This window comes from Crocodylus porosus, unplaced genomic scaffold (assembly GCF_001723895.1).
Source record: "Crocodylus porosus isolate Cpor-Errol unplaced genomic scaffold, CroPor_comp1, whole genome shotgun sequence".
Classification (NCBI taxonomy): Eukaryota; Metazoa; Chordata; order Crocodylia; family Crocodylidae; genus Crocodylus; species Crocodylus porosus.
The window spans coordinates 25,341,259-25,364,019 of NW_017728915.1; the positions used below are offsets into that span (position 1 = coordinate 25,341,259).

At 38.7% G+C, this 22,761-nt stretch overlaps 3 protein-coding genes across 3 annotated transcripts in view; 2 read left to right on the top strand and 1 right to left on the bottom strand.

Moving 5' to 3' along the window:
- LSM14A (LSM14A, mRNA processing body assembly factor) overlaps positions 1–13,698 on the top strand; it is a 21,631-nt gene extending 7,933 nt beyond the window's left edge. Inside the window, exons 3-10 of the mRNA XM_019535431.1 lie at positions 2,032–2,164; positions 3,455–3,577; positions 6,553–6,729; positions 7,077–7,139; positions 7,834–8,013; positions 9,139–9,310; positions 9,854–10,082; positions 11,769–13,698. Of these exons, the coding sequence (XP_019390976.1) occupies positions 2,032–2,164; positions 3,455–3,577; positions 6,553–6,729; positions 7,077–7,139; positions 7,834–8,013; positions 9,139–9,310; positions 9,854–10,082; positions 11,769–11,792 (1,101 nt within the window). The 3' untranslated portion in view covers positions 11,793–13,698. The remainder of the gene's footprint in view (positions 1–2,031; positions 2,165–3,454; positions 3,578–6,552; positions 6,730–7,076; positions 7,140–7,833; positions 8,014–9,138; positions 9,311–9,853; positions 10,083–11,768) is intronic.
- Positions 13,699–13,982: 284 nt separating this feature from the next.
- On the top strand, positions 13,983–17,335 carry SS18L2 (SS18 like 2). Its single transcript, XM_019535864.1, has 3 exons — positions 13,983–14,092; positions 14,172–14,248; positions 14,769–17,335. Exons 1-3 carry the CDS (start codon positions 14,024–14,026, stop codon positions 14,854–14,856), a joined length of 234 nt encoding a protein of 77 aa, XP_019391409.1. The 5' UTR covers positions 13,983–14,023; the 3' UTR covers positions 14,857–17,335.
- The window catches only part of KIAA0355 (KIAA0355 ortholog), a 104,228-nt gene continuing 98,760 nt past the window's right edge, over positions 17,294–22,761 (bottom strand). Inside the window, exons 12-14 of the mRNA XM_019535863.1 lie at positions 21,619–21,753; positions 20,841–20,919; positions 17,294–19,886 (exon numbers count right to left, since the gene is read on the bottom strand). Of these exons, the coding sequence (XP_019391408.1) occupies positions 19,560–19,886; positions 20,841–20,919; positions 21,619–21,753 (541 nt within the window). The 3' untranslated portion in view covers positions 17,294–19,559. The remainder of the gene's footprint in view (positions 19,887–20,840; positions 20,920–21,618; positions 21,754–22,761) is intronic.

Sequence of the window (22,761 nt, forward strand, 5' to 3'; positions counted from 1 at the left end):
TCTGGAATTCTACTTTCAAGGATCTGTTATTTTGGAGCTCTTGTCTTACAGAAAGTGAAGGAAGAATTTTTTTTTTAACTGAAAAGAGAACCCTTGGGGTATGAATTCATCATTTAATATTAGACTTTACTTACAATTTTTTTAATTATCTACAAGTGTTCAGAGAGAGAGTGCTGTGTTTTAAAGGGAAAATCTTTATTCCACATGTCCGACCTAAGTAGAACTGGGCAAAGTAGTTTTCTTTCATGACATTTCAGCAGAGGTGGTATGCAACTCACAAGCAGAAACTGCTTTGACGTGACGCTAAAAAAGTGCCATCTAATGAATGTTAAGTAGCAGTCTGGTTTTGATGTCCTAGGAAAACAAAACTCAGTGATGCACATTTTCCCATTGTATGTCATGAGTGTTGGTCTGAAATACAGTTGAAATCCCTGTGTTTTTTTCTCCCTCCCTTTTCCCGCTCTGCAGTTCGTTCATTTGGTACAGAAGATAGACCAACAGATCGGCCTATAGCCCCTCGTGATGAAGTCTTTGAGTACATCATTTTCCGTGGCAGTGACATTAAAGATCTAACTGTGTGCGAGCCACCCAAGCCACAGTGCTCTCTGCCACAGGACCCTGCTATTGTTCAGGTAAAAGTTGTTTATTGCTGATGACCTAATATCAGTGTGTCTTTCAAATAAACACTAACATGAGATCCATCATGTTGAAGAATAAAATGTTTTACATTACCTTTCATTTTGGACCAAGTGAGATAGCAAGATGTGGGTGCCTTAACAGCATTATGATTTTAATTTCAGTTTTTCTTCCGGGCTAGTTTTGTTCAGCTCTTCTTGGTTACATGTGAAACAGTTCTCTAGTATGAAGTATTAGGCTCCATAGTTCAAAATTTTCAGAAATATTTTGCCTTTTGATGTAACTTGACACGTGTTTAAAGGTCATGAATTTGTGTACTTAAAGCTTCCTGAAAATACAGTTCCTTAAAGTATATAAGACTAGATGAACCTAGCCCTCTGAAATGGCTATGATTCTTTATTTTATTAAAAAAAACATGTTAGCCTGTATGCTCAAACTTGTATTAACCAAGATGATAAAAGTATGTTAAGATCTTGTTTATATACAAAAATGGCTCCCTACTAAAGGGAATACTTCACCTTTTGGAGTTGTGTTGGTTTTCCCTCATGCTTTTTGCAATTTCTCAGAATGTATATAGACAGGAAGAACCAGCTATATCCTCAGCCTCTCTCCAGCATGTCCCTATGGGCAAAATTGATGATGAATATATCTTTGTCACAAAACTGGCACTGACAGCAAGCAGACAGCCTTAGGAACTATGCGAGGGGGGAGTTGGTCAGTTCCTCTTTAAGGAAAATGGCAAACCTTGAGAGAACTACTATGTAATAATGGTTGGCAACAGTAGTGTTGTAAAAGCAGTGTCCGAATTGCATGAATAATTTAAAAAGTCTGGCGTGTTTGCACTTCATCAAGAGAGGATATACTTTGGGTTCTAACATGGATTAGGAGCTTTCTTTGCTCCTGATGTAGCCATCATTTAGAAGCCCAGTCTATGCTGCAAAATGTGCTTGTAGAACTCGAGCAAAAATTTGAGGACATTCACAGTCAAAGCTCCTCTGTGGCTGCAGAACCCTCCTTCTGTCAGTACCTTTTGCTGGCTCCAGTAATCCCTTCAACAGCTAATGCCTTCCCAGGGTGCACTTCACGTTGTGGCAACACAGCTGCTGCATTGGAGCCATGCAGAGCTTTCAAGATATGCATGTATTCGGATTACTGGGTGGTAGCTATTGCTTTCTATCCTGAGATCTTTAGCAAGTTAAAGCAATTAAAGTGTAGGAAAGGCCTGAAGCTTCTGTGTTAAAAGGAATGTTTATAAATAGGACATCTGGGTTTATCTCAGAATACAACAAAATGAATGCCTGGTTTTTTTCTAGGTGGTAACATAATGGGCAGTCTTATTTTATTTATTGCCTTGCTTTGCAAAATCCCTGTATTCTGTAATATTGTTTTCTTCAGTCTTCACTAGGGTCATCTTCTACATCTTCATTCCAGTCTGTGGGGTCTTATGGTCCTTTTGGTAGAATGCCAGCCTACAGTCAGTTTAGTCCAAGTCCATTAGTTGGCCAGCAGTTCGGTGCTGTTGGAGTTGGTATGTTCATCATTATTATTTTTTTTTATGTATTTTTTGTATTTTCAAAGTTGATGTACAATGACTGGTACTTAGTATTCCTTTTATAAGCTCCTCTGTACTTGGCCCGATCCAGGTTTTTGATCAGTTATCACAAACCCTCAGTTTCTCTCAGTTTAATGTGTAAAAGCCATTAGTTTTTTGCTGCCAAGATGATACATATTCTCTTCCTTTGCCCCGGGTGTTCAGCAAAAGACATACCAAAAAAAATCGGGAAAGCAATTTATAAAGAAGTGAAAAAGGGCACAAGCAGCTAAAACTTCAGAAGCTGAGTGGCTGGGTTCTAAAATCCACCTTTTTCCTCAAAGAAGAAATCAAGGATTCATCTGCAGTGGGATTTTAGCCACTAGTGTAGCTGTGCTGGCAAAAGTCTGTGTTGACACCTGTTGCAGTGGTAATACCCCTTCTTACTCTAGTGGTTGAAAGTTGGTGTATGAACAACTTTGCATAGTTTTATAAATTTAATGAGAATTCTACAGAAGAAAAATACTTGTATTACTTAATACAAAAAGAAGAGACAAACATTCATTTTTCGGTGACTTCAGATATTTCCTTCTGTTTAATGTGCAAGAAGAAATCAAATCTACCTCTTCTCACCTAGCTGTGCACAGCTATTGGGCATAATTATCTATTTTATTTAATATTGTTTTCTTTGTACGTGATAACATCATTTCACTTTTGAAAATGGGAATGGTCTTTTTAGAGTAAATTTTCAAATGTGTTTAGTCATTTCTGGAAGTCAAACTTTGCTGTAGAAACTTTCATGTTAACTTTTTAGAATAGCTAGTTATAGATGGGTAAGACTGTAGCTTCACTAAAAACATAGGGGAGTCTAAAAATAATAGATCTGTAGCTGTCTTAAACTGTCCATTAAATTGGTGAGCCACTGTTAAAATACAACCCACAGTGATAAAAAGCATTTTTCTGTTTGTGTCGTGGACTCTTGCTGTCCTAACTTTGTCAATAGGACTCCTTAAGCTTGACAAACTTACTTATCAGGTTTAGACATCAGCTGCAGTATGTTATTGAATATTGTTCCTGTTTAGTTGTCTGAAATTATGCAGAACTGTAGTTAAGCTAGTAGTAATCCATGAAGTCACATGTTTAATGACCTTTTAAAAAAGATTTAAGGTCTTGGCCGCTTAGTTGTATTGAAAATAACTGCTCGTCTTAGCTTCAGTATTCAAATTTTATAAAATAAAATTAGCTAAGCCAGTTTAAAGTGTTACAGCTCTCTTTTTTTCTTTAAAGCAGGAGGTTCTTTGACATCTTTTGGAACAGAAACTTCAGCTAGTGCTAGTTTGTCCCAAAGCAATGCAGTTGGTTCTGCCTTTACAGCAGATGCAAGATCTTTAAAAACACAGATGTCTCAAGGTAAGCTCTTCTTGAGTGACTAAAACTAGTAACCTTCTTTACTGGTCATTTTTTCATTTATAATTACAGTTATGCCTAAGAGTAAATTAAAATGCATCTGTTCTAAGGCTGTCAAACAGTGGTAAAAAAATAATCACAATTTATCACTAGATTAAAAATAGCTGTGATTTAATTGTGCAGTTAATAGAATCCCAATTTTATAATAAATATTTTTGGATGTTTTTCCTATATTTTCAAATAAACTGATTTCAGTTACAACTCAGTGCTGTAAGAACAGAGGGGGAGTAGAACTGTGCTAACTTCCACCTAGTGATTCAGTACAGTAAGTGAAAAGGGTAAAAAAAACTAGGGTTATGATATTTCCAACTCCAAAAAAGAGGATGCCTGTTTGTGGCATGCCTAACTCCTGACCTGTGGCCCCCTGCTTCCCCCAGCAATGTCTCTTGGGGCTGCTTGGCCCCTGCAAGCATAGGCACCAGTCCCTGTGCTGTTGACCTAGCCATGGAGCTCCCTGTCACTTTTTAAAGGGGTGCTCTGCTCCATTCCCCTGCAGGTACCTCATCCTGTCCTGTTGCAGCCTCCAGCACCTGGATAGCTTTCCCCAGTGCCAGCAGGCACCTACCCCCCACCCCCACACACACCGTAGACCAGGGTTATGTGTACCCCCGGGGGTATTTGAGAAGGCCCTAGGGGGTATTTGAGAAGGCCCTAGGGGGTATGGGCAGGTGAGCAGGGATGGAGTGGTGCCATGCACCATGCTGTACAGGTGCTGCCCACCCGGCCATACATGAGGGGTGGGAGAAGCTCGCGCATGGTGGCGGCTGCTGCTGCTGGTCCACATTTGGCCATATGCCACCCTGCCCCTTGCTCCGTGTCTAGCTACCAGGGGTACAGTGATCCAAGGGGGTTGAAAACCCCTGCCCCCCCACACTTGCCTGCATCCAGCTGCTGAGTCTGCTCTGTGACCCTACCTGGCTGCTTGCCAGCCGGGGGGGCACTTTCCCCAGTATGCATGAGCTCAGCAGCAGTGATTAACACATGTTAAAACAATTAACATGTTAATTTGTTTTTGTGTTAGTCACACCTGTTAATGGTGATTAATTGACAGTCCTAATCTGTTCATGTAATATAAAAAAAGGTCTCAGACTAAAACAAACAAGAAAATTCAAGACGCGTTTTACTAATTTAACTCTAATGTATCAAGTTATGATGTACATATAGTACTGATAAATTCTTAGAACTCTTTTTCTCCTTAAGATATTTACATAAACACATTTCACTACTACATTGTTGATAAATGCATCGTTGTTGCAACACGTTTCTGTTGGTGGTAGTTCCACGGTTAGTTTTATCATGATGAATATTCAAGTTCTGTTGTGTTTATGTAGCAAAGGACTTGGGTGAAACAGTAGTCTTCATGCTGTATTCTCAATGTCCCGAGAGCCGCTTGGATTTGTTGTCAGTATCACTAATGCATCTTAAAAATGTACATATCTGCAATGTGGCATGCAAAGGTTAAGCTTCCTAGCTCAACAGCAATAGGAAGTACATGGCCAAATATGGGATTTTAAGGGGGAGCCAAGGAAATGTTTTCAGGAGGCCTGACCCCTGATGTATAAACTTCTTTGTTTGGCAAAGATGAGGAGAAACTTAGCTGGACATTACTGTTCATTTCGTTTGCAGAATACTAAAGAGAACAAAGTAATTGTTATATTTAGTCTTTCAGTACCGAGGCTAGGAAATCGTGTTACTGTTGTTGTCATTAATTTTCTGCATTATACATATTGCTTGAAAGGTAAAAAAGTAATTAAATTCATTGTCCTATATGGTAACCCTAGTTGGATTTTGTATTTGGTCTATCATTTTTGAGAACTGTTGGAATCAGTAAAGTTGTTGGGGGAACTGTTGCTGCAATAACAAATATACTAAGCATTTGCTCTTGACTACTAAAAGCAGTTTGTGGCTTTTAGTACTGTGTAGTTTGAAGACTTTTACCTGTCAAAATCTTCCTATGAGGTTTTCACAAGATTTCTTGGCACTTAATGCCTGTTCCCTGTTTCAGTTCTGAAGTCTAGGGCTAACGGGTTATTTTGCCCTTTTTTGCTAGCAGAATTTGGAATTTGTCCATATCATATTCAGTTGTGCAGTCTGTGGCTGGATGCCTCTGCCTCAAGGGAAGCTTAAAGCTGCAATAGCAAGAATGTTGCAAATCAGGATGCATGAACAGAACTCTGTGGGTAGGCTTCTGCACTCCTCTGTCTATGCCTGGCATCATCCACTTCTGTTTATTACTTGGTAAAATAGACAGCAATATAATAAAACTATAGTAAACTGCCTGTCAAGAATGATGGGGGGGAGGAAGCTGGGATGGAGTGCCATTATCTGATGACCCATGCTGCTGCTTGCGGGGAGCAGGGTGGGGGAGCCAAGGCCAGCAGTGCCTGTCTGGTCCTCGGCACAGCTTCAGAATCATGGTGGCACTCCCCCATGCTTGGAGCACTCTGGCTGTTTCCATCAGCTAATCAGAGCACTGATAAAGCATGACAGAGAAAGAAAGAAAGAGACTTTGGCTTTTATAATATTTGAATCAGGTTTATATACAGTAAATGTAGGTGTGCCATTTGAGGCAATTTTTTTCCCCTCCTTCCTTCAAGGAAGGAGTTCAGAAGAATGGTTTGGCTGGCAGGAGTTACCACAAGAATCAGAAAAATGCATTCCATACCTAATAGCGCATGATGGCTGGGTAGATGGGGATTAATTGTCCTACCCATTTTTTTTCCCTCTTACACTAGGGGAAGGGGGAATTACTATAGTCATTCTAGATTAGTGGATTTGAGGTTGCAGAAATGTTTTTGTTTCCTTTTTGGACAGAGCTGTCTTGACTGGTAAGACTGACAACCCCTTCAGACTGGGTTGGTTGGTTTGAGATCTACAAATCATATTATTGGTAAGAAATAACTCTGGTTACTTTGTAGGTCGTTCAAGCCCTCAGATAGACCATTTGAGGAAGAGCCCAACCATGGAACAGGCAGTACAGACTGCTTCAGCCCACTTAACTGCTCCAGCACCTGTTGGGAGGAGGAGTCCTGTACAAGCCAGAGCACTGGCATCTACAAGTCAAAAATCACTAGAAAATCAGGAGCACAGACGAGGTAGGACTTTGGAAATTTTCGTTTTACTGGTCTTCTGTTTCCCCATTGTACAATCGAGAGAGCCTTTGAAAGGCATAAAAATTTCTGCTATTCATTTTTAATTGTGCCAGTTGTCTAAATCTTATCTTTTTATCCAAAGAATTATAGCAAGCTTACTATTAATTTCCCTTGGAACAAAAAAGAATGGGGATAGAATGGCGAATGTGTATGTTAACTCTTGATTTTTCACTCCCCCCCACCCCCCGCAAAAAAAAAAAAGAAAAGAAAAACTATACAACATAGCTGTGTATAGAAATATGATGGACCATACATAGCTTGAAAAACAGTTATATCTCTCCTCTCTCTAGCTGAAGCACACAAGGTTTCAAGGTCAGAAAATGAACAACTCAGAAATGACAAGCGACAAATTGGTAAATATTTCTTGAAGAAAAAAACTAACATTGCTTTTAAAACTTCATTTAAAGCTTCATTAACATAATTACCAAACCTGCAAATGTAATAACCATTGTATTTCAGTAAAGTGGATATTTTTTCTTCTAATTAAAAATTGTTTGCAAATTGAGCTAACTTGAACTGCTGTGTAGTGTGTGGTACTATAGAAAATTCTGGCACCATAAGACACTTTCACAGAACAGCTTATTGGATAGCAGTAGTGTTCATTTGCAGTAGCATTGCAACAAATGAAGCTGAAAGGAAATGTATTACTAGCAATGGATTAAGCAGTGATTTGACAAGAACTATAAGTACAAATAACTGATCATAAAAGCATGAGCATGAAATTCTAACTTTAATAATTATTTACTGGCGAAGTGGCTAAATAAAAAGGTAAAATATTGGGTTAAAGCATTACATTCAAAATATTTTCCTCCTTTAAGTCTCTTTTGACTCCTACAGCTTCCTTGTTCAAATAAAAGTGATAAGTAGGCTCTTCCTAAGGTGTTTGAATTTCTTTGCTAGTGTATTATTTATGGTATTTGAACTTAAGATTGTGAAATGCTCTAACAAAACATCCATTTTATTTGCAAGAAATGCAGAAGGATTACGGAGGGGGTTATGCTGGGGCAGTTGAAAGCTGTAAATGTCTTCGAAACTTAATCCTTACAGTTCCAGGAGCCCCTTCAGCACGGAGAGGTCGTGGAGGCCACCGGGGTGGCAGAGGAAGATTTGGTATTAGGAGGGATGGCCCAATGAAGTTTGAGAAGGACTTTGACTTTGAAAGTGCAAATGCACAATTCAACAAGGAGGAGATTGATAGAGAATTTCATAACAAACTTAAACTGAAAGGTAAAAAAATATCATTTCTGTACAGAACCTTCAGCATTGGAAGAAAACAAAGATTTGTGTAGCTTCATGAACTTAATCCTGCTTAGGGGAAACTTATTTTTCATGCTAATCTTTTATTTTTGTTTGTTTTCCCCCTTAGGATTTCCCCTCACCCCTTCCCATTTTTACCCTAAATTACTAATTCTGTGAGATCTTTCCTTATGTATTAGTAGCTTGAAAGATATATTTGGCTTGGTACTTTAGTCTGAATTTTTAAAAGAATTTTGTTTAATTATAAAATACAAAATATCTCTAGTTACACAATTTGAATATATTGTACATGTTAGAACATTACTTTCTTAAGTAATGTTTCTTTATTCTACCCTTTTCAGCCCTCAAACTTGTCTGTGGAGAAAACAGCTATAAAGATGTTCTTGGACCTTTAAAAAACCACAGGTGCAGTCTGACTGCATGCAGTTTTCTGGTATTCCTGGTGCATGTGGACTCCAGGTATTGGAAATCTCTCCCAGGGCCCAGTGTGCCAGGACTTTAAAAACTGCACGTGTAGCTAAGCTGCACACACAGTTCTCTGATGTCCTGTTGCATGGGGCCCTAGGACCAGTCCCAGGGCTGGGACCCGCAATCAGCTGACTTATGGACCTAGCCCCAGTACTGGGAGATTCTGTAAATCATAATGGAACCATTGGGATTGGATCCCATTGCACCATTAAACGAATGGGGCCTGGGGCCCCATACTGATACTGCCGCCTTTAACCTGCAAAGAATCTAGATAACAGCAGACCAAAGGATGGCAATGCCATAAATCTAAATGAAGGAGGCATTGGTAATAGTTAGCAGCACTCGGATCTGATTATAGAAAACTATTCTGTGTTCTCTTTCCAGGTTATCCAGGGGTTGTGCGTGCTAAATCTTGTTAGAAGCGTTCCCTTTTACAGTTTACATATTTCACAAACTGCTGTATGCTTCCCTTCAAATAGGAATGTCCTGAGGACTCCTAGGCTTCAGAATTTTTCATTGTACTTTATAAATTAAAAATACAGAATTTTTAAAGGTTACACATGGCACAAGCTAGTGTCAGCCTTCTGTTCTGTCTCCATTTTAATCAAACTGTTTTTGTTTTTCTAGAAGATAAACTTGAGAAACCAGAAAAGCCTATAAATGGAGAAGATAAAGGTGACTCAGGTGTTGATACCCAAAACAGTGAAGGGAATGCTGATGAAGAGGATCCCCTTGGCCCTAATTGCTACTATGACAAAACCAAATCCTTCTTTGATAACATTTCCTGTGATGACAACAGGTACTGCCTGTAAGAAGAAATTCATTATTCTAATCAGTGCTCTGCCTCTCATAATGTAATGTCAGCAGTACAACCTACATGTAACTGAAATGTGACTACAAATGGGAAGTGAGCTGAAGTCAAGGCGTGCACAATTTCCAGACCAAAAACCAAAATGCCCCTTTTTTAAGGACAACTCAGTAAAATATCAGTTTGGCACATGGATAATGACAGTAAGGCTTTTTAGCTTTATTAAAGATTTTCTTCAGGTTTTAAGAACATACTCTAGAATGGGTCATTACCATAGAGTTTTCAGGAGTTTAAGCTCCTTTTTTGCATTACTGCCTACTGCTTTAAATTTACATAGTAAGATTATATCAGATATTCACATGCCTTCAGTTGATGCTACTTCAAAGAGAGTTAGAAGGTGATTAAACAAATGATGTTGTCTTTCATGTTTGTCTCATGACTTAACTGTTGCTGGACAAGTTTCACAGTGTAGACTTTTCAAAAGTAACTTTCTTAGACTTACCTAAAAGTGGCTCTGGTTTCTTTATGTGGTAGAGAACGAAGACCCACCTGGGCAGAAGAGAGAAGGCTAAATGCAGAAACCTTTGGAATACCACTGCGTCCAAATCGTGGCCGTGGAGGTTTTCGAGGTAGGGGAGGAATGGGCTTCCGTGGCGGAAGAGGACGAGGAGGTGGAAGAGGTGGCTTCAATACCCCCCGAGGATTTCGTGGTGGATTCAGAGGAGGACGTGGAGGCAGGGAGTTTGCTGACTTTGAATATCGGGTAATAAGATGGTTGATAATTACTATTTTTAAGTACAGTTTGAAGTGACAATGATTTATACGCTTAAATTTTCAGTTATAGATTTAAGATCTCATCTATGCTCACTGAAAATTGAAACCCGCTGCAGACTCGAGTGGGTATTGGGACAGGCTTTTAAAAATGATACCAAACTTGAGAATAAACTTCTATTGCGCCAATTTTGGGCAAAAGCATGATTTGTTTAATTGAAAACTTTTTGAAAAAGAAGGCTAGTTCAGCAGACATAACTCTAAAACACAGTTAACATTATCAACATTGACAAATATCAACAGCAGCCAAGACCTGAAAATTACTTTTGTTTCCAAAATGCCTACATATTTTTGTATTTTAGATTTAAAAAATTATAAAGTTCTACAAATATTGAAGAGTCGGGAACAAGAATTATAAGTATCTTTAAGCAGTATTCTGAAATCTAAGGGTTTGGAGGTGAGAGCTAAACTTTGGTTGTATACTAAGTTTCTTTTCATAGCTTTATTGGTTATGAAATATATTTAGGGTAAATGTGAATAGAGGAAGTCTTGTTCTTAATCATGATCTATTGTTGTTGTTGTTTTATTTTTTTTATTTTTATTTTTTTTTTAAATTTGATAGAGCAACATAATTTTGTGATGACAGTAAGAGGTTTAATCTTTCATCCTTAAGTGTTTTGTGACCAAATTACTGCTGGGTTCTTCCAAAGAAGTAACTATTCCTTAGGTGTGACAAACCCTTTGCACATATTAACTGTCACAACCCCTCTAAAATAGTAGCTTTTGCAGGAGTTAGCAAAGCAAAGGGCCTTGAGTTGGCCGTTTGTAGAAAGGGAGAGTAGTAATTCTTGAGCGATGCAGTTCTACTGTTTTTACTGTTGGGCTGAGTTTGATTATGCAAAGCTACGGCCATAATGGTTCAATTCAGAGTTGTTGTTATGGGAAGTCATACAAGATTGACTTTTTTCCCTCTAACAGGATAGATCTTGGAAGAAACACTTATTTTTCTTTCTTTAGGCCTGCTTTATAAAGATGACCTAATTCAAGTCTTCACTAAGCACAGGACACCAAGTAACTTATCTAGCTGAAATAGCCTGATGAATTGAATAAGCCACTCGGTCCTCTTACAAAGTTACTAAAATGCAGTCTTTGAAGCCTGGGTGAATCTCTTATTTCCTCTCCTTCCCAATGTTTTCTAGGAAGGGCAAAGCAGATAGATGTCCCAGGCAACAAATGGCAAGTGTGCCTAAGGTGTTTCAAGCAAAGCGCTCCCTCCCACCCCCCCCAAAGCAGAACACAGATCTGTAATGTGAAGTGTAATAATTGGCCAGTGGCTGGTGTAAATCACCATAGTGCTGTGGAGTGTTAAACTTCAATCATTTAGTCACAATGAAAACAGCTGTTTCTGGAACCTGTAATTCTCATAAACGGAGAGCTATTTCTTAGCCTACATGAATGTGGCTAGCTTGGAATGTGCCAGAATAATTGAGAGGATGCTTTGAGCAGAAGTTAAGTTTATGGAAACAGTCTCTTTGTGTCTGTGGTTATAGGTTTGGGGAAGTACATACCTTAATACCTTGGTGGTCCTCTAAAATTAGTCTATCTGCATATGCTCAAGCTATTGACCTCGAACATCTTGAAATAAAAAAATAACTTTAATGTTATATATTCTCTCTAGAAAGACAACAAAGTTTCTGCATAGTCTACAAGAGAGCTGGAACCAGATGAACTGCTAGATCTTCATGATTCAGAGAATTAGTCTCAGCCTCTGCAAAGAATGAAGTTAATTTGCTGTATACTTGTCACCAGCACTGGGATTTAACTATTTAACTTCAAAGGGGTGTAATGCAGTTACTTTTTGAAAAATGGCCATCTTTGAGAACAATAAGCATTAAATATATTTGAGACAGAGACGGATTAGTAATTTCTTATGTATAGTTAATTATAAAGCAGTACTTCGATGGAATTTAAGTATTTTTTCATCACTGAAAGGATTTTTTCTTATTACTAAATTGTATTTGATAATTGCTGCAAGTTGCAAGGACAATTGTATGCAGAAGGCCGTCGATACTGTGAGTGTTTTTGATCCACTGAAGGTTGTTTTTTGAAAATCCTGTAATATCCCTTTTGAGATAGTTGTACTTGTCAACTAGGGTGCTGGACAGTAGAAAACTTGCTTTGTCAGTCGGATATGTACACACCGTAAATACTGTTTCTTAGGCAAAGGAAACTTTTTTTATATAGTTGTAAAATTCCATTATATCCCATTGCCAAAGAAACATTACGAACTTTGTATAGCTGTATAAAAAGCAACTAATTTTTTAAAGAATAAACATTTTAAAGTTGGCAAACATACTGTGTTATTGCAAAAGTTGATATGCTAAACCACAGTCGTTTTTTTTCCTTGGTAGCTTTTCAGGCTTTAAATTTGCTTGATTTTTATATCAACTATAATGAAGATTTTGAAAATGTTCTTCCATTATACAAAACTGGATATACCCTTAGTTTCTCTCTTGCAAGAACTTGATTTTGTAGTTTCTGGCATATCACAGGATTTGACCAAATTGAAGAAAGTATTTTTCAAATAAGGGCAAAAATAAAACTTTTTCATATGTCAAAATTTGCAATTAGTTTTACTTAGTAGTAAATATTAACTTTTTTTAAAAGAAGAACCTGGAGCAGGCATAAGAGTTGAGATGCTCCTTCTGAAATGCCTGGTACAAAAGTACAATGTCTCCATTTGTCAGTTCTTGAAATGTTAACCTTGTTGTAATACCTGTAGACATAACCAATTTGAAGAGAATTCTTAGTGTTTTGAAGTTGTTTGCATTTTGATAGACTAGCTTGGAGACGAGACAATTCTGGTTCTTAGACCAGTGAACCCAGAAAGGCATGGTATGGATTTTTTTGCCAGTTCTAAATGGCTAGTTACAACTTTTTTGATATGTTTAAGTTATAACTGAAACAGAAATCTGGTCATTTGTGTTTGTATATGTATATGAAGGCCACGGGAATAAAGGGATCCAAAGATTAAAACTTTTATCTAATTTGCTGGGTTTTTTGTTAACTTTATCCTCAAAATGTTCAGTAGAGATAAAGATGTGGAAAACTGCACTGTTGGAAAATTGGAATATTTAAGTGGTTGATAAAAACCCTTAATTTTATAACTTTTTGTATAGCACTAGAAGAGAGGATTTTGTAATTGGTTTCCTTATTCAGGTCAAGTATTTGGCAGCCGTAGAAGCTAGATGATATTGTTTAGTAATGTTTTTTGCATGTCAACAACCAATGCCTTTTTTGGGGATCCACAAATCATGATACTGAACAACTTTTGAGGTTTTTGAACATAAAAACAAGTGCTGTACTGTTGCAATAACTATGTATACTGTATGAAGTGTCCCAGGCTTATTTAAACGAGATAAACTGTAAATAATACCAATGATACATGCTGTGAAGGTATGAGTTGATGCATCTTCCTCTGAAAGTTTGGGTTACAAAGTGGGGTGTCTTTTGTACCCCAGTAACTGGCAGCATGGCATACCTTCAGTGTATCTTGCTACACAGAAGCAAGGTTTTTATTTTAAGCCAGAATAAACAGTTCAATAAAATCAGTCTTCGAACATTATTTCTGGTTGTAACAGCCCCACGCGGGCGGTAGAAATCCCCCCCACCCCGCGCGGACGCAGGAACCTGAAGGGAAGCGACGGAGCCCCGGAGGGGGGAGGGGGACTTCGGCCCCGCCCGCGCTGCTCCGGGCCGTACCATCCCGGCGGGCGCCCCCCGGCGTGTAATAGACCCACCCGGGAGCCAGCGGCGCAGAGTTGCCGTCATTGCTCTTGGTAGAAAAGGCGGTGACGCGGCGCGACCCGGGCCAATCGGAGCGCGCCCAGGCGCGAGGGGCGGAGGGCTCCCGTGACCCCGCGGCGCGGCGCCATGTCGGTGGCGTTCGTGCCGGAGCGGCTCCGCGGGAAGGCGGAAGTGAACCAGGAGACGCTGCAGCGGGTGAGGCCGGGCTCGGCGGGGCGGGGGCCGCGGGGGGGCGAGTCCGGCTTCTCGCGGTGACCTCGCGCCTCCCTTCCAGCTGCTGGAGGAGAACGACCAGCTGATCCGCGCCATCGTGGAGTACCAGAGCAAGGGGAGAGCCACCGAGTGCGTGCAGTGAGTCCCGGGGCGGGGCCAGGAGTCCGCGCACAGCCCCGCTGTCGGAGGCTTTTGGCTTAAAATAAATGAGCGAGGCTGTACTGACTGCGTCCAGGTTCCTTCTCCCGGTTTGCTTAAGGCTCGTGTTTGACCCCGTTTCTGGATAAATTCCTTGCGCTGGGGCTCGTGCTCGCTCACCTCGGCAGACACGGCCTCGCGGCTGGCTAAGAGGGATGTGCGGCAGGGGCTGCTTGCGCGCTCTCGGGGGAGGAGGAGGAGAAAGGGATGCTTGTGCACACAAGTAAAGGCAGGCCAGGGTAGCGCTTTGTCAATATGTAAATAGCTGCCAATGCCCTTTGCTTTCTTTCCCTAGTAGCAAAGTTTCAGTAAACGTGGGGAAATAAGAAATTCAGTCGAGTTGGAAAGCTAAGATAACACTTGTTAATGGAAGGCTACCAAGACTGACCCCATTCTCCTTATTGCAGGGAATATGGCTGTTGCTTAGTTTTGCTCCAAACGAACTCTCTTTCCATCGTAGGTACCAGCACATCCTGCACAGGAACCTTATTTATCTAGCTACTATTGCCGATACAACTCCACCCAACGTACAGAGGACTGCGGACTGAGCATGCAGCTCCGGACACATTGCAGATGCTTGTAGATGTGGAAGTAGGATTGAGTTGCAGCGTACCCAAGCCAAGAGGAACCTGCTGGAGGATCAGGAGGGCTCTCATCCTCGTTAATAACTGGCTAACTTTGATTAGGATTCCAGGGGCACCCGGGGAAGATCCTAGAAGAATTGGGTTCTCCACTTCAAGATTATGTTTAGCTTCCCTGAGGTTGGAAGTGGGAAAGCAAGTAAAAATGGCCCCCTTGCCCTGGCTTCTGTTAATAGTGTTCTTTTTGGAAAATAAGCCTATTTCCATGCAGCATCTTAAAAGTTGGGAATAATGACACTTGTTGTTAGAGGTGTGTCTTGAGTATTAAAAGCTGATGCCGCAAGCATGAGAAAACAGAGATATGGGGAAGTAGTCAAAGATTTGCTACAGATGGTCTTTAATCTTGCTGTACAAATCTGCAAGCTGCTCACTCCCTCTTCCAGTACTAGTTACCAAAATGTAAAGTAGGATTGATGCCCACCAGTCTCGTGAGTTGTATAAGTTCACCATGAGAGTTCCTTCAGTGCTCACAGCAGTTTTGAAAATCTCCAGAAAACAAGTTGCTCTGGCTACTAGATGTTGGAAAGTAATATTTAGCTAAAAGTCTCCTACTGCCACAGTCACACTTGTCACAGCACAAACACATAATCAACTCTCTACAGAGAGTAACACACTATCAATGATCAAAGCAGGAAAGTTTCAGCTGGCTATTTCTCTTCTCTTAACTAAGCTGTCTCTGCCTCTTCTGGTGCAGGGGTGTCAAACTCATTTGGGTTACTGTTGCAGATCTAAATTGTGGGGCTTCTCACAAGCCAGGCAGCCCACCTCTGGCATGCTGACTGGCCTAACAGAGCAGCTCAGATATTAAACCTTGCAGCTGCTTCAGTGGGGTTATCACTGCTCCAAGGCAGACAGCAGCAGCTTAACTCCCGAGGTGCTGGCCCTGTGGGCCAAATCTGAAGGTGGGTCTGTCCAACTACAAGAAGCCGCCTAGGCTGGATGTTTGGAAGCTCTCTCCTGTTGCGTTTGCAAGTGCAGGTCCTATAGTAACATTGCTACTTTACTTACTTACCTAAAGGAAAAAGTTGCAGAAATGTAACTGGAAGACATGGAAGTGGTGAAATTTTCCTTTATCACCCTCTTACAAGCAGTTACGTGCATCCCATCTTTATATTTTGGAAACTGCCTCCATTGCTCTGTTTTCATGAAACAGGATTCAGACCTTGATACGTAGTCATTCCACTTGCAAGGAATTGTTATTTATCGGTTCTGGTATAGAATAGGATAGGCACTCATTAAACTTGATGGAAATACTTGCATTTAAATTTGTTTCCTACCTTCCTAACAGCAAATTTAAGGCTAATGTGTACAGACACGTTGTCTTGCATATTTGCAGCAATGCAGTTAACTTAAAGGATACATTGCAATATGACCCTGTTTTCCTGAATGAAAGTTCTTCCTAAAAAACACAAGCATATTTAGGATTTGTATGATGCACTGTATTGCTGCAGCTACAAAACAGCTACAAAAAACCTCCCTAGAGATAAGCCTGATTAGGATTTCAAAGTATAGAACTGAAGAATTGCATTTCCCCTACCAAATGTGAAAGCTTATGAAACATTTTGGATCTAGAGTTTTAATTTTTTAAGAAACAGATTGAAGTAATTTAACTTTTTCCAGAAATCATAGGTAGATATTGGGCAGTGATAGACAATTTTGGTAAGTGATAACCTTGTCCATATATATTTCTACAAGGGAATACTGTGGCAAACAAGTGGAGAGAAATCCAGTCTGCTCACGTGTTAATCTGTTCAAAATGCCATACATTGGATATTTGGTAAATAAACAAGTTCTGGTAACAAACCCCTCTGAATCCATTTTGTCATCAGATCCAATCTCATCCAATTTTTATAACGTTTCTGTTTAGATGTGTTGGCAAAGGAGATGTACATATCTGAAACCTATGAAATACAGCTATTCAGTTTCTCAGTTGTATATTAAACACTTCCTATTTGTTAAACAAATAGCAAAACATACATGCTGCCATGGGACTTTATTTTTGTTGGAAATCAGAGGTAACTTGCTATTTCTTATTCATGTGAACTCTGCTTGCTGCTGAAATACAAAATGCTACCCTGTGCAGTACAGCAGTGGTAACTTCCAAATTGACTAATGAGTAAATTATTAACCCTAGTGGCAAAGCAGCCCAAAATCAATTGTAGGGGAAGGTATCGGGTTCTTCAGTGTGTACTATTTAATTTACTGCCTATTTAATGCATCTTACTACCTTCAATTAGTTAAATAATTCTGTATTAATGAAGTAGTATCTTTGTTCACAAACTGAAGTTACATCTTAAGGTCCTGTTTATTTTCCAAGGGGTGTAGGTTTTAAACAGGTCTGATCTATTAGTAAATATATCTTTTTAATAAAGCAAAGTTTTGTTTTGTTTTGGGTTTTTTTGTTTTGTTTTTACTTATAGGAGCTTTAAAATACAAAATGTACAGTTCCAGTTCAGAAGTATTAGTTATTCACAAGAAGCTCTGCAATAAAGGTAAATTAACTAAGCACCAAACCCTTGCACTTGGCAGTGTAAATGATTTAAAAAAATGGCAAGACTTAAGCCAAGTGCAACAATTTTTAAAATTCCCAGTGTTAGGTATAATTGGAGGCAAAGGACATAGCACCTTTATGATCAAAATGTAGATAGGAAGGACTTAATCTTTGTAATTCACTTGGATAAGTTCAGAAATTGCCAGTAAACTGCAAAAATTGCAGCAAGAGTTTTGGCACTTGTATGGTTCAAAATTATAAATATTTCTATTACCTGGCCTGTTGGTCTTAGTATGAATAACTGCAGGACGTAAGTATGACCAAATTTAGGATCAAATATTATGTGTCAAGTTTTAGGAAACTTAAAACCATTTGTCAAGCTGAGTAACTACTCATATTTTCAGCAGAGGGTTTTCAAAATTATAGTAGTACAGAACATTAACAAGTTACAGACAAAAGCCACACTGATTGTGCAAAGCACAGTACTGTAAAAAGTCTTATGTACAGCAAACAGTTCTGTAAACATGGTAAGTATGAATTTTCAGAAAACATGGTGACAATATATCAAATACAGGCAACATTGGCATCCCCAAACAGCACAAAAGGTAACATTCTGGGCATATAAATGCAGCCCATCACCATACAAACAAGAAAGGTGGTTGGGTTTTAAACACCCAAATGTTTTAATATTTTTAGTGTTGTATATATTTTTATATATATATTTAGAGAGAGAGAGAGAGAGAGAGAGTGTGTGTGTGTGTGTGTAATTTGTTTTTTTGGTATCTTTAGATATAGAATATTTAAGTTTGCAAACAAAAAGTGGGAACATAAATGTGCTTTTATCTTCATTGGGAAAAAAAAACTTATGTAGTTAGAAATAACAGCCCACTTTACTAGTAGTTAACATATTAGAATGATATAATGACTTAAGAAAAATACAAAAATAAGATTAATACTGTCAAAACTTTTATACCAGAAAATATTGTGGTTTTTAGAGACTCTTTCAAAGATGACATATGAAAATTTTTAAATAAGCTTTAACTATATAAAGAATCTTCTCTAACTTCAATTAATATACAATGGGATAACTATACACATATTTACCATTGTTTTTCAATTTAAGCACCAGTCACTCCTCTAGATCCCACTTTGGTTGGAAGATTATTCCTAATTCCACAGGTTCACTTAATGGCACATTGACCAGAAATAATTACTTTATTCTCTAAAAAAAAATAATAATAATGTTCTTTTCACTAACTACTACCCACATTTTAGTTCTAGTTTCTTCTGAGCCAGCTCACAATTTTTACTCTAACCATAGCATTGAAATAAGACTTTAAATATATGCAAGTAGTCTTTTAGCTGTACTTCTGCACGCTTAAGGAGCACTGTGTGGATAATGCCTTTGGCCACATGAAGTATTTTTAAATCGTATATGTGAAAATCAACATAATCTGACCCACACACATACCTTACACCTTAGGCAGCCAAGACAGTTTTCGTGATGAATTTGAGTGGTTCTAGCTGATCTATACTTATATTACGAAATTACCACAAACCCAGTGTCTTTCCAACACTGTTGTCATACACCCACTTGTGTGGTACATTAAAAGCTGCTGCCTCACTTTGTTAAAAAAGTCATCACAGGCTGTTTACTCAGAGTATGAAGACTTTACAACTTGTCTATTAGAAATCTAAATAACAGTGCTGAGCAGAATTGACCAATATATTTGCTAAAAAATATTCAATGCATTTTAGCAAGAGATGTTTACCTATATAAATCTATATGAAAATAGCTATAAAATACAGTGCTTTATGGTAGTCTTTCAGTACTTTTTAAAAAAGGATTTTGAAAGTAACTGTAATATACACAAGTTTTTAAAAGCATTTCTACATCACAGTATTGGACTTTTTCATGTACATAACACATATATTGGCCCTGTTTATTCAGCACTGTAAAATAAGTCAAGAGGTTATGTATGTCACCAAAAAAATTCACTCTACATTTCAAAATAAAATAACCAGAACACAGCCGGTTCACAGAACTGTGAAACAGATAATATACATCATTTATAAGACTGTTTGGCCCTATGCTGCATCTTTCCAATGTGAGAAGCGATTAGTATTGATGCAGGTAAGATGGTCTGCGTTCATGCTTTACTGGAAAAGATTTAAAGCCCTTATTTAGCTGTTTGTGCTGGGAAGCCTGCTGCTGTGATGATTGTTGTTGCTGGGCATAGGCAAAACTGGAGGAAATCCCTGTTGATGGAGCACAGTCATTGGCTGTTGACCAAACTGGTGACTGTAGAATCTGCATCGTGTCATTCCATTGGCTAACAGGGTTGCTCATCTGATACAGTGATGTACTCTGACTGGGCAGTGTATTTGTGACAGGTGAAGTATGCTGCCAAGGAGCCTTAGGGGGCCAGGTTTTGGTTTTATTATCCTGTAAAGACAAAAATTCAGCTTTGTTTTTAAAAACCAAACATACTGCCTTTGGATACCATGCTTCACTATTGCTTACCCCACTTAAGGGTGTTTTACTTAAATTCTTTACAACAGGAACAGACAGCTACAGAAAAACTGCAAACAAAATACTTTTTTTTTTTGTTTTTTTTTTTTAACTAAATGTTTTTGTAGCATTTGCTCACTGGAACATTCTTTTTCAAATGCTTGAAAAAATTCTGGCCTTTTTTCTTTACGCTTTCTGGCCAACTTATAAAGATAACTTGATGCCTTCTTTTTTAAATTAGTAAAAATGACTAGTGACCTAAACCACATGGCTATGTAGGCCTTTCTCTGGACATAGGTTGAAGAGCTTTAATAAAATTAACCTTTGAATATAGCTGCTTACCCCACAGTCTGACCCAAGACTCTGGTTTTAAATTTGTCATTTAAAAAAATCCAAAAAACTGCTTGGTAGTCTGCATCTCTGTGCTCTTCTGGTTTGTTTATTTTAGCACCCCAATAGCCCCATCTTTATCCCTGCTTTCTCCCGTTAAAATACAGAAAGCAAGGGGAAAAGAAGAGCACTGCTGGGAAACATGCAAGAAATATGTCTCAGTTCTCCTTACATCGTGGAACAGTTTGGGCAAGCCTATCAGCAGAGCACTACAGCTTGAGGTGATTAACACGTTTCTAGTTAGGCTAATATGCAATATTGTTTTTATTTTTGTTTACATGAGCAACAGGGCAAAAGTCATTTTTTATAAAAGGTTTTAATACAAGCTTAGCAGTTTTGTTGAAACTTAAATCCCCACTCATGCAAAGTAGTGTTAATTCAGTTCAGGACAACAAAAACAAGCTAAAGTCTGATCAGCAGTCTTCAGGGATATATGAAGTTGGGTTCTCTTGCTAAATAACCCTAGTTAGCATATACAAAAAGCAGTTTTCAGTTTACCTGATTACGGTCATCTACTGCAGAAAGAAGAGGTGGTGATGGCAGTGTGCTGGGTTCCTGCTCACCACTACTGTGTTTTCTACAAAACAGTTAAGACATTGACTGTAGTTGATCATTTTAAAAAGCGACTGTGTTCTTTAAAACATTTTCAGCTACTATTACTAGAAACAGTTCTTTAAAGATCACTATGACTACAGGATCAAACAACTTACACTGTACATTCAGTAGCTTTGATTATATTTAACTGGAGTGCTTTTTGCCCAGCAATGAAACAAAAGAATATTTACGAAACAGTGTTTTTTTTATAAAAACTACTAGTTGGGGAACTTGGAAAAGTATTAATACTTAGAATGAGAAGTGCAACAGGAGATTAGCCTAGCTAGACAACAATCTCTTCAATGAGTTGAAAATAAGGCATCCTAGAAAAAAAAAAAAAAATTGAAACTTGGTCATATTACTAGGGAAGTGAAAAGAGTGTTGCATGTGGGTGCAGTGAGAAAAATAGGTGCATTAAAAGAAGACAGACAAAGGAGGTGATCAAAATATTCTGGACTGAATAAAGAGATTAATTAGAGAAGCAGATGTGAGGGTCACTGGTGTAAAGATTTGTTCAGTGGACCCAAGGGAGTATCCTATGTGGCTAACACGTTCCAACTCGCATGGTTGTCTCAATCAACCTCACTGAATACTTCACACAATGAGAACCTCTTTGTCTAGCCAGTTTTATAAAGTTAGGGTTAAGGTGATCTGGAAATGGCATTTGTACATCACAGTTTACCTTCTCTGCTTGACTGCAGCAATAAGGTCTGGCCCTGAGAACATGGAAAAGAGACTGTCTCCGTTAGCTGAGGAGGTCTCGTCACTTGAACTGGCAGAGTCTCCTTGAGTACCAGACCAGCTGTTTGTTACATCGCTGTGAGAGGAAAACAAGAAATTAATATTCATTTCTGGAATACATACCACCAACTGTTAAAAGATTTGCTTCATGCTAAATGTTGGGAAGTCGAGACTAAAACCCTAACTGTGTAAAAAGTAACAGCAAGGGGATACATTTGAGCTAACTTTAAAATGTCAGTTATCACCATGGCTATCCAGCCTTTAAGATATAACAGTAAAGATTCTGAATGATTTGTTATTGTAAACCTGTCACATCTTATGTCAAGATTAAAATGATCAAGGGCAAAAAGTTGATTTTTTTTTTTTTTTTTTTTGTAAAAACCACTGTTGAGCAGCAGCTTTTCATTCTGCACTTTACTTCACCCTCATGTACCGTGGATGAAAGGTGTAAGCTAACAAGTGAGATGGGGTCACACAATCATTGCATTTAGACCCGATTAGCTTGGCATATGGTTTCTGATCTTTGTTGCACATCAGTGGCTACTTTATTGTGCATTACATTTGCACTTGTGGCTTGCTGGGTCTGAGATCAATTGAGCAACTGCCCTTGGTTTCAGTTCCTGATACAGGTGCATGACCTCTGTACAGCTGTATGTTGATATTGATTGCAACTGTGTTGTCCTAAATGTTGCTCGTGTTCATCTACAATTTTTAAATAAAGATTCAAGGGATATCACCGTTTCTTCTTGCATTTGGATCCCTTACAGCTGTTAACATGACCTTTGGCAAAACGGTTGTTTTGGAAGTATTTCCAAACTTCTCATATGAGTAAGCACAGCCTTCACAGTGTTAGGTACATCATTTCGCAGAGGGTTCGTGACATGAGGCACAAGTGGAGCTTATAAAATAAATCATCCCCTGTTCCTTTTTGGTCCTTGCAAAAATACTTAATTTTTTCTTCCAATTTGTTTTCAACATCTCTAACAAACTCTTCACAGAGTTTTACAGTGCTACTTTAATTTTACTACTTTGCTGGCTTTGACAGCAAGAATTGTATTGTATTTTGATGCAATACAATTGCTGT

Coding starts and splice junctions, on each gene's coding strand:
- SS18L2 (XM_019535864.1), top strand. CDS start 14,024: ATGTCGGTGGCGTTCGTGCCGGAGCGGCTCCGCGGGAAGGCGGAAGTG. Junction 14,093..14,171: donor ACCAGGAGACGCTGCAGCGG/GTGAGGCCGGGC, acceptor CCTCCCTTCCAG/CTGCTGGAGGAGAACGACCA. Junction 14,249..14,768: donor AGAGCCACCGAGTGCGTGCA/GTGAGTCCCGGG, acceptor TTTCCATCGTAG/GTACCAGCACATCCTGCACA.